Source organism: Oncorhynchus mykiss, chromosome 18, assembly GCF_013265735.2.
Source record: "Oncorhynchus mykiss isolate Arlee chromosome 18, USDA_OmykA_1.1, whole genome shotgun sequence".
NCBI lineage: Eukaryota > Metazoa > Chordata > Actinopteri > Salmoniformes > Salmonidae > Oncorhynchus > Oncorhynchus mykiss.
The window spans coordinates 37733296-37744536 of record NC_048582.1 but is presented as its reverse complement, the minus strand read 5'-3'; the positions used below and the strand labels follow the sequence as shown (position 1 = coordinate 37744536).

The 11241-nt window shown below is 42.4% G+C and overlaps 1 protein-coding gene across 1 annotated transcript; it reads left to right on the top strand.

The window, feature by feature from the left end:
- The first annotated feature begins 415 nt into the window (after positions 1-415).
- On the top strand, positions 416-5696 carry LOC110496131 (borealin). Its single transcript, XM_036952659.1, has 11 exons — positions 416-562; positions 816-909; positions 1027-1155; positions 1875-1921; positions 2020-2095; positions 2185-2258; positions 2464-2543; positions 2651-2746; positions 2928-3057; positions 4653-4739; positions 5359-5696. Exons 2-11 carry the CDS (start codon positions 822-824, stop codon positions 5392-5394), a joined length of 843 nt encoding a protein of 280 aa, XP_036808554.1. The 5' UTR covers positions 416-562; positions 816-821; the 3' UTR covers positions 5395-5696.
- Positions 5697-11241: the final 5545 nt, after the last annotated feature.

The window sequence follows — 11241 nt, the reverse complement described above, 5'->3', positions numbered from 1 at the left end:
ACCGATAGCATCTCGCAAAGACTGGAGAGAAATAAGAGGGCCAAATAAGAGGGTCATCTGTGGTTACAAAATGTGTTCAAGCTCTCTCATGAGTTTATGGAGTGAGCGACCATGTATCTTACATTATGTCTACTGCCCTGTAGGAGCTTGAAGTGAAGACGCTGGTGCAGATCAGGAAAAGTGTGGAGAGGTGTTGGCGATTTGGATCTTTTGAAACGCCCTCAACTGCTCTTCTATGTTTCCAAGTGAAACCATTAAAGGCTTGCATTCAGCCAACACTGAATTACATACTTTCTTGATTATTCTCCAAGCTTTTTTTTCTCAATACTTGGTTACGCGACAATAACGCAGGCATCCTAGTTCACATTCAGGACAAGTGACGTAAACATGAACGTTCTTCGAAATTATAGGTAAAAAATGACGCCAAGCGAAAGCGTATCCTCATTGGCTGGTCTCCGGCATTGTCTGCGTCTGCGTGTAAATTTGAAAATTTCGCCAACTGGAAAGAGAGGGAGGCAGCAGGACTAACCCGCTAACTAGAAAATAAAGAAAACATCGCCAGGTAAATCACAATGAAATTACATTTATCAAACAATCTCATTGTTTAGATTAACATTGCATTGTATGTATTTCAAATCTGAAATGAAACAGTCATTTTTAAACGGAGTAGCTTCAATCTGGCTAACTACTAACGTTAACGTAGCCTAGCTAACAACATTTCCGGAAAGGGGCTAGCGAACAGTAACTAGCAACATTTTACCTGTTTTGCTAGCCCAAGCACCATTACTAATTTAGTGTACGTTACTAATGTACAGTGAGTCATGGGACGACCAAAGAGGACGACCAAACAACGTAAAAACCCCAAGTTGGACAAATTGGAGGCTTTTCTCGAAGATTTCGACAGTGAGGGTATGGATGACAAAGAACATGCAAGTTGGCTGCTAGCCATTAACGTTATATGAACAGAAACCACCGTTTGTGAATTCACTTTGGTGTAACTTATCCAATCACACGTTGTCTTTGCAGTTAAAACCGTCGTTGAAAGGCTGAAGGAGAAGACAAACAGCCTCCTGAAAGATGCAGACAACTTCTACAACATGGCTGTGATCAAGCTGCCAAAGGCAGTGAGACAGATGAACTGGCTTGAGCATTGTGGTAAGTTAGCTGGCTAGCTAAGTGAAGAAGCATGCACCTGACTGTTCTCTCAGCTACCGCACAGCAAGCGGTACCGGAGCGCCAAGTCTAGGTCCAAAAGGCTCAACAGCTTCTACCCGCAAGCCATAAGACTGTTGAACAGTTAATCAAATGGCTACCTGGACTATCTGCATTGACCCTCTCCTTTTGTGCTGCTGCTTTTTAAATGTTCAACTGAATTTTCTAACTAGAAGTCATTTAACAACATTTATATTTACAATGATGGCATGGAAACAGTGGGTTAACTGCCTTATTCGGGGGCAGAAAGACAGATTTTTTACCTTGTCAGCTCGGGATTCGATCTAGCAACTTCTCGGTTACTGGGCCAAAACTAACCACTAGGCTACATGCCACCCCACTCGCTGTTTATTATCTATGCATAGTCACTTTACCTCGGCTAACCTGTACCCTGCACATTGACTCTGTTCCGGTACCCCCTGTATATAGCCTCACTTGTTATTTATTTTATTGTAACTTTTTTGTTAGACTTTATTTTGGGTAAAATTTAGATACCATTTTAACTCTTATTTTTCTTAACTGCATGATTGGTTGAGGGCGTAAGTAAGCATTTCACTGTAAGGCCTACACCGGTTGTATTCGGCACATATGATTTTGATTTGGCGAAATGTGGGTTAGATATATGTTTTATCTGACGAACTGACACTTCTCCATCCCTTCAGGGTCAGAGAAACCAAAGTCACCCGTGTCACCAGTGGAGGATGCCAAGGTGGGTTTTCTAAATTAAAATAGAATAATTCATAAACTGTTGGTTTGGTTTTGCCACCCAGCCAGAGTCGCTCTTCACTCTTATTTGTCTACTTCCAGAAAGTAGAGGAGGCTGCCCAAGTGGAGAGCGTTATGGCTGAAGTCCATACTATTCCCCCCAAGACTGTTAAAAAAGGTAAGTATTTGCTATATACCAGTTGTTATAGATTATATGTCTCCTTTGAATCCCACTGGATGTTAAAGTTACTCTGCTCCCCTCTGCAGCAAAGTTGAAAAGGGGTGGAGCCAGGACAAGTTCAGAGGATGAGGAGAACACTTTTACGGCCACAGGGAAGAAGGTTAGTGCTGTATTTTTTTTGGCAAGGTTAGGGAGACTAACCGTGTGTTTAGTTTCACAGACTCAATGTAATCCTCAATAGCCTCCTTTCTTTTAGCTCTTGCATTTTATTCCAAATGATAGCCCAAGTCATTATTAGTGCCAAGCCATGTCTAGCTCAAGCTGAAGACTTGCACCTCATCGCCCGTTTCTTCTCTATTTCTCAGTGTAAATCAACTAGGAAACCTCCAACGTCAAAGAGAGCCAAAGCACTGTCAGTCAGCAAGCGGAACTCGTCCATCAGAAAGTAAGACCCTTTCAGCCGGAATCTGCAAATATTTTTGCATGTGTTCGTGTGTGTTTTATGGATGTACAAAAATGACTTGCTAATATTAATTTGCCACTTGTATTCAGGTCCAGTAGGAAGCCACTGGTCACTCCTTCCAGGAACATGTTGGATAGTTCCCTCATGGGCCCTACCCCTCTCATCACACCACGCTTTGACTCCAGGTAAAGTGGCAGTAGGTAATGTTCTGTGGCTTGTCCATGACATTTTTTTGCCTAAAGCTGGTTGTTGTTAGAGAACGGTCTATCCAGTCTTTCCCCTAGTAAAATGTTCCAGTTGGGACACACAGGCCCTCAAAACAACATTGGGTACCACTGCTTGACTTGTTGTCGTCATATATCCCAGGCTTCCCACGACCCCAGCGTTGAGGATACCCCGCCACAAGGAGAGGGTTTACAGTATCTCGGTCAACGGCTCCCCCATCTCAGGAGGCGGTAATGATATCGTCATCAATGTCCCTGTGGGGAATGGAGAGGTAAGCAGCCTTCCATTTTTAGACTGATCCGTACTGAACAGTATGCACTACCATCTGACTTGGCTAAATACCCTCACTAGCCCCTCTGACTGTTTGTTACATGTGTACAATTATTTCCATGACATAATTCAAGAAAAATAACTATTTTGGATTGACCAATGTAGACATTTTCAAATATATGCAACTTAAGTTTTATATCATGAAATTTCAACCTGAAAGAATTGTCATCAGCACAATGCTGAGGGAATCCTATTTGAGTGAGAAAAAGATACTCATCTGTTAGTTAAGATATACAAAACCTTGCAGAGAACCTATCCAACTGACAATCTCTAAGCGGGGGGAAAAAAATAAACTATTGAACCAAGACTTAAAAATAACCGATATTGGCAAAAGATGGAGACAGCCTAAAGGGAAGAGGTCAGAGACCTAGCAGTGTGGTGCCAGGACAACAACCTCCCCCTCAACTTGAGCAGGACAAAGGAGGTCCGAACACACCCCCATTCACATTGACGGGGCTGTAGTGGGGCGGGTTCAGAGTTTCAAGTTCATTAGAGTATTAGTGAGGTCGAGCGCTGTTGTTGGGTGATTAGGCCTGGCTCGCAGTCAGCGTTCCAATTCATCCAAAAGGTGTTCGATGGGGTTGATGTCAGGGCTCTCTGCAGGCCTTTTAAGTTCTTCCACACTGATCTCGACAAATCATTTCTGTATGGACCTCGCTTTGTGCTGCATTGTTATGCTGAAACAGGAACGGGCCTTCCACAAGTTGAAACTAAGGGACCCGAACCATGAAAAACAGCCCCAGGAATAATGATTCCTCCTCCACCAAACTTTACAGTTGGCACTATGCATTCGGACAGGTAGGGTTCTCCTTGGCATCCGCCAACCCCAGATTTGTCCATCTGCCTGCCGGGTGGTGAAGCGTGATTTATCACTCCAGAGAACATGTTTCCACTGCCCCAAAGTCCAATGGCGGCGAGCTTTACACCACTCCAGCCGACGCTTGGCATTGCGCATTGTGATCTTAGGCTGTGCGGTTGCTTGGCCATGGAAACCCATTTCATGAAGCTCCCAACGAACTGTTCTTGTGCTGACGTTGCTTCCAGAGGAAGTTTGGAACTCTGTAGTGAGTTTCAACTGAGGATAGACAATTTTTACAAGCTTCAGCACTCAGAGGTCCCGTTCTGCGAGCTTGTGGCCTACCACTTTGTGGCTGAGCCGTTGTTGTTCCTAGATGTTTTCACTTGACAATAACAGCACCTACAGTTGACCGGGACAGGGCAGAAATTTGACACACTCACTTGTTGGAAAGGTGGCATCCTATGATGGAGCCACCTTTAAAGTCACTGACCTCTTCAGGAAGGCCATTCTACTGACAATATTTGTCTATGGTGATTGCATGGCTGTGTGCTCAGTTTTGTACACCTGTCAGCAACGGGTGTGGCTGAAATAGCCGAATCCACTAATTTGTATGCGGGTGTGTTTTTTTATACATTTTTTTTATTTTTTATGAAGTACTTGTCGACATGATTGATTGGCACATTTCATGTGTGTTAAGATAAAGTTTCTCTGCTGACCTGAGTGTTTATTGGTTCCAGTGCATTCAGCTGCTGGCCAGTCAGATGGACACTGTGGACCTGGGACAGCTGGATGAGACAGCCATGAGGAGCATCCGTCTGCTTCAGGTATGGTCTTCACCAAATAGAACTATACTATATGGCCACATCCATATGTCATGCTTCTAACAGAAGAGAAAGGGATGCGTTATGCATAACCGTAATAGCAGTTGAAAGCGAACGGGTTATGGCGAAATCTCCAAATGAGAAGATTACATTTGCACATCGACGGTCCAATTACATGTCTGGATCAGGGTGTGCCATTTAAAAGATTATTCTTCTGCCAACATGACTAGCTAAGTGTTGAGCTTTCACAAGGCACTTTAGAGAAATGCATTGTCATTTTGGTTGGCACAAACGGGAGTTGTGCGTGTTCTTTCATGGTAAATTCTCACAGTATGTGCTCATTTTGTTCAGAACAACCCTGAATGTAACGCCATGCCATCTTTCAGTACTGTAAATGGTATGCATTTTGTTATATAGAAATGTGAATTGCACATTGTATGGTTGTTTTTATAATGCGGTATCTATTATAATCCTCCACCTGTCTTCTTTCAGAACACATCTGTCTATGACGGTGTTTACATATTACTCATGTTTATCGAGCGGTGTTGAAGTGGATTTCTATGTCAAACCCGTGTAAACAGTAGCCGTTACCATTAACTCACGTTCACTTTTCTCTCCACAGAACCGCCTCACAACACTGTGTGAATCCTCCGAATGACCTCTTCAGTGTTTTTTTTTGTTGTTGTACAAGAACCCCCCCCCCCCCCCCCCCAAAAAAAAAAACAATTCTCTGTATATTTCTCTTTTAATACATAGTTGTTAATAGCTGTCAAGTCTGCTTTTGTGTAGTTATCTTAGCGCTCTTTATTGTTATGGTTTCAATGTTTTAAAATGGATGCCAAGCACATGAGACTATACTTGGAACAGGCTACTTTTCAGGGATGCAGTCTCCCATTTAAAATTAATGTCAACATTTTAAATGAGCAACATTAATAAACCCTAACTACACTTCCCCACCAATAGTCTAACATGTTTGAAAGTTACTTGTGTGCCCTGTGAGTGAAAGAGAAGGATATGCTGCATGCCTTCGTCTCATCAATAACACTTTGTCTGCCCTCTTGTGGTTGAGGTTTGCCAGTTCAACTTGTACTGTACAGTGTGGATGAGGAAATAAGAGGTCCATGCATTTTAGAATTATTCAGTGAAATTGTACAATACTTTGTTTTAATGTAAATATGCCATTTTGTTCACTTTTCTCAAAGTGAACTCTTTCAACTCTCTGGTGAATGTATTTTATTTGTGTGGTGGAAGATGGGGAATCACTGCTTGCTGTTGTTTGGGGTGGTTGTTTGTAGCCTAGATGAAGATCCTGGGGTAGTACTGGTAATACAGTACAGAAATACAACCACCGTTTCATGTTTTCCCATTGTCGTCCTCGCTTCAATATGCTGTAATCACAGACAACTAGACAATACTGTTTGCCTGCTTAGATTCCCTGAGACCACCTGCTCATTTGCGTTTCTGGAGGGTACGTTATTCATGAAGACTCCCGGCAAATCAAGTTCCCCTGGAATTCAATTTGTCGCTAAGTATCAGTTTGACAGGATTATGTTCCACGAGATGCATTGCATTTTGATGTTTAAAGTGTACATTAGACAATGAGCTACAGCTTCAGATGTTTCCATTAACTCTAGCTGTCATACTGGTCACAGCAGAAGGAGCCCTGCCACGGCATAACGATAAGATGGGCTTGTAGAAGCTTGATTAAAACGTTGGGTCAAGCGTGTGGGTTGCCAGACTGCTTAAATAAATAAACTCTTATACCACCATAGCAGGGATTCAATCTGCCGCGTTGTCAAACTCGCTGCACTTATTTTAATGGTAATTTAGTTGGAGGGGGGGGGGGGGGGGGGGATTAGAGGAAGATGTTCAAGAAACAACTCCAGTTCTTTGTAGAATGCAAAACTAAATGTATGGGAACCATTAAATTAAGTTACTCAGTGCGGAGTTGAAACGTAGATGAGTGACAATCCAAAACATCCAGATATCCTCTTGTACAAATAAAATAAAGACAAAGCAGTAGTAGATAAATTGCTAAATTAATGCTTAACTACAAAGTTCCAGGGAAAGTTATGTGGCTTTTGGCAAAACAATTACCCATATTGCACCACCCCCTTGTTAGGGTTTAGATTTGGTATTGTTTAAATGCATGCAGTAGGCACTTTAAGACATTGCATACAGAACATATTTTGTGTGCAATGTGAGTAATACACAATTCCACCACGAAGAGGCAGTGTCATACTGCTATATGAGCCCTTTCTAAAACAGCAGCTTCGTGTTCTGTAGTTTCAAGCCCAGCCATAGCTCCCTCCTGTCAATCAAACAAATACCCTCTATCCCGAACACCAAAAGGTAAAATGATCCATGTCAGTTTAACATCATTCTCCACGGCTGTTTCCCTGAGTGGGATTGAGCACAAAAACACAGTCGGATGGCCCTTCTTTAAATCTGTCAGGATGAGACACAGATCACCCGTTGATGAGGAAGTACATTTGATGGTAAAAAAACAGAGTAGAGAGGATGGGTGGGTCTTGGCATTGGGAGAGATGAAACATGGTGACAAAGGCATGGCGATAATGACTGAGATGAGTGTACTGGGGAAAATAAAGCGATAGAGAGAACTGCTACACAAGCATAGATCCAAGGTGAAGATTGTCTGACTGTGCAGTCAGGCTGAAACAAACAGAGCGAGAACTAATAAAAAGGAGCGGGGAGGGGAGCTCCCAAGCCACATGGCGGTCACGCACTTTCATCTGAGCTCAATGGAAAGCTGTGATTTAAGCGGGACTGAACTTGTGCACCTCTCTTGTGGATGGAGAGAGAGAGGGGAATTGGTGATAATGGAGTCTCTTCCATCAGGAAGAGTTAGTGAATGAGGGATTTATGATCATATCAAGGCCAGATCCGAGCATTACAGGCCATTATGACTGTTTGTTATATGCTGCACCTGTGCTAAAGAGCGCGAGAAGGACGTAAAAGGAATAAAGAGCGTGTTCTAAGAGTAAGTGAAGTTCTTGCTCTTTTCTCCCAGGAGTACACAGGAGGATTGTTCAGCCTTTTTCTCCTTCATTTTAACCCTATACCCATTCTCTAGCTTTCCCTCTTCTTTACTTACACACACACACTCCCAAGTGAGCGTGCACACTTTCTCACCTAGAATAGCCCCGTTGTCCCTTAGCTCACTGTACACACATGCACACTCCCAGGTCCCCTCACTGTCCCCTGTTTATTTATGCCCCAGCCACAATACAGGGATTAATTTCTCAAAGCCGATTTGAGCTCCGGCACGCTTCCTTTCAACCAAAGAGCTGGAGCAACTTTAGCACTGGGGGAAGTTTCCCCTTCACACTGGCTTAGAGGTGGACTCTTTCATCTTCTGAGGGAGGCGAGAGAGAGCGGCCCTTACCGATGCACAGCTGGGAGTCACTTCAAGTCTTTACGTCGCTTCCTCTTCTCCCTCTTTTTTGTTCACTCGGTCTTTCTTTCAAACTCTGTGGTTCTTTCCTCTTTTTTTGTTTCTCTCTCCTAACTTGTTGACTTGTCCTGGCCAATCAGGAAGTGTACATTTAATCCAATTAACAACCCCCCAAAAACAGTATCAGTAATTCAAATGCAATCTGTGTATATATACCGACAATATAGCCTAAGAATGATACAGTACGTACAACAGTAGATACTGGATTCTTGTCATAGCTAAGATACTCTATGTACATGTAGATATGCGGTGTGTACAGTGGCCACCCGTCATTTTGAGGCCCACCTTTTTTAGCAAAAAATAAATCAAAGGGGTGGGTTGCCTTCTTTTCCATGTTATTTTTGACATTAATACGTGTCATATATCAGTGTACAAACAATGTAAAAAAAAAAAAAATATATATATATATATATATATATATATATATATATATATATATATATATATATATATATATATATATATATATATATATATATATATATATATGAAATCATTGAGTTAATAAAACCACATACAAACTTGGTCTCTTTTTTGCTTTCTTTAGTAAAGGCAGCTCCAAAATGCAGGTGTTTCAGCCTAGCTCAGTGCTTTCTGTGGTGTTGGGGCAACCAGCAGAGAATACGGAGCGTAGGAGTTGGTAATGTTCTCTAGTTGCGCAGTGACTGGGTAATGTTCTCTAGTTGCTCAGTTATTGACTCAGTGTTCTGTCATTCATGGGGACACTGTAACCACCGAATCGAAGGGTAGAGCTCAAAAATTCAAGCACCTTGGGTGCTGACAGAGTTACATTAGAAGTGCCCATCCAATAAGTCTCAAGGTCATTGGCCACAGATAAAATGACGTCAAATCTACAGTAGCTTTGATTGGACTGTCATCATACTTTCTAAATCTTAGCTAGCAGTCATCATCACAAATCAAGTCGACGATCAACTGGTAAATGCGATTTAATCCTCGTCATAGGAAGAGAAATTATAGATAAAACGTAGCGATGCTCATCGGCCATTGGACATAAACGTTACACAACAAGTAGGAAATTGCAAATTCAACAATGAGTGGTTTGGAAGAAATCAGTGGCTAACTACAAGTATTGCAAAGCAATCACTAGCCTGCTATTCAGTGGAATGAGTGTGTGGTCCCAAGTCTGGGTTTAATGGCGTCTTTTCCAAGCTTAAAAAGGATAAACATTCAACATTGGTCATGCTGTCAATCCAGCATGACTTCTGCCGTGCTCAAAATAACTGGAAACTCAGAACTGGGAAATGTAACTTCAAGTGAGTTCAAGACAACTGAGAACTCTGGGAAAAAAACGAGCTCCGACTGGGAAAATACGTTTTGAACGGTCATCCAACTCGGAATTGCAAGTCGGGAACTCGAGCATCTTTCTAGAGCGCCGACCTGAAGATCACTGACGTCACCATGATTCAACCTTGTTTTTTTCAGAGTTCCCAGTTATCTTGAAAGCCTCATAAATCCAGAGAATGCCAGACTTTGTAACCAAAATTTGCCCACAAAGGACCGCCGCGCCACCTTCCTGTTCAAGTGAGCACAGAAAGGTGAGTCCAAAAATGTCTTGTATGCTGCTGCATAAATGATGTAATATGCCAGGGAGATACTGTAGCTAAGAAAGTAATACTAAGTGTATGTTGTGTAGTAATCTGTTAGTTGCCGATGTGTCACCCTAATAATTTGGTATTTTTCCTCCCTCATAACTTACTGTTCTGACTTGGTGGTACACATGTAGCCTATAGCCTGTTTAAGATAAATGTAATCATTGAATATTGTAAGGGCTTTCATTGTCTGCTTATATGCCCCCTTTATTTATCCTACGGTTCGGATTTGGTGTGCAGGGAGAATACTGTAAGAACAGCCCATGTACAGCGACAGAATTCAGAACATTTCAAAGTGCTGAACAAATAGTTATGTCTGTCCTAGCTCGCTCATTGTCTTCATTGAAATTACGGATAACCCCTTATCTGCTCGCCGTCCCCTTATGCCATAGTTTGTACATATCAATTGTCAGTAAAAACCACATTTGTTTAAGTAAGTCAGCCATATCAGCTATGTTTTTTTTTAAAGCAGTAACGGAGGCTGAATAAACAGACAAAGCTCCGCTGATAGCCAGGTGTAGCAGTGGTAAGGTATTGGGACTGCTGTTGGGACTCTGCGGTTGGGACAGCTTTTTGTTGGCCCTAACAGTTTGTGGGCATCGTTTGTCACCGTTATAGTGCAATGAATGTATTGTTTAGTGTTATGTTGTGCAGTGGCTTTGCTGGCATGCATCTAAACATTATATACATTTTTTTCCACACCAAGATTTGCATGCTAAAATCACCACTGGGTGTGTATAAACAGTAACAAAAATGCAACCTACAGCAGTAGATGGCTCTTTCTAATACAGTATATGTTAAGGATACAGTATATAAATACAATGTGAAATACAGTAAAAAAAGAAAACGGGGAGTGTCCAGTGTTTAATGTCTCTATACACTGTGCATGGGACAGCAGCGTTGGCTGTGTATGTGTTTGTGAGTATGGCCTTAAGCATGTGTATATGTGACTGCAGGTGTCTGTGAGCTTTGTGTGTGTGTGAGAGTATGTATGCATAACAATCAGGAAGGTGCAGAACAGAGTACTGGGCAGGTTGACGGCTAGTCATGTCTGTTCAACATTCTGATGGCCTGGTGATAGAATCTGTTTCCAAGCCTGATGCACCAGTCCCATCTGCCAGAAGGTAGCAGAGTGAACAGTCCGTGGTCCGGTTGGCTGAAGTCTTTAATGATCTTCTTGACTTCTTGGAGGGCAGGCAACATGCCCCCGATGGTGCGTTGGACAGTGCAGATGCTGTACGAAGCAGCTTGACAGAATGCTCTCAATGTTGCATCTCTAAAAGTTTTATTGGCCATGTCGAATTTCTTCAGCCGCCTGAGATAGCAGAGGCGCTGTTGTACTGCTGTGATGGAACCATTTCAGGTTCTCAGTGATGTGCATGCCAAGGTACTTGATGCTTTTAACCATCCCCAATGTGGC

Bases quoted from the DNA above. Each gene is read 5' to 3' on its own strand.
- LOC110496131 (XM_036952659.1), top strand. From the start codon at position 822: ATGGGACGACCAAAGAGGACGACCAAACAACGTAAAAACCCCAAGTTG. The intron at 2,096-2,184 runs GTAAGTATTTGC...TCCCCTCTGCAG, and splicing joins CCCCAAGACTGTTAAAAAAG to CAAAGTTGAAAAGGGGTGGA. The intron at 4,740-5,358 runs GTATGGTCTTCA...TTCTCTCCACAG, and splicing joins GGAGCATCCGTCTGCTTCAG to AACCGCCTCACAACACTGTG.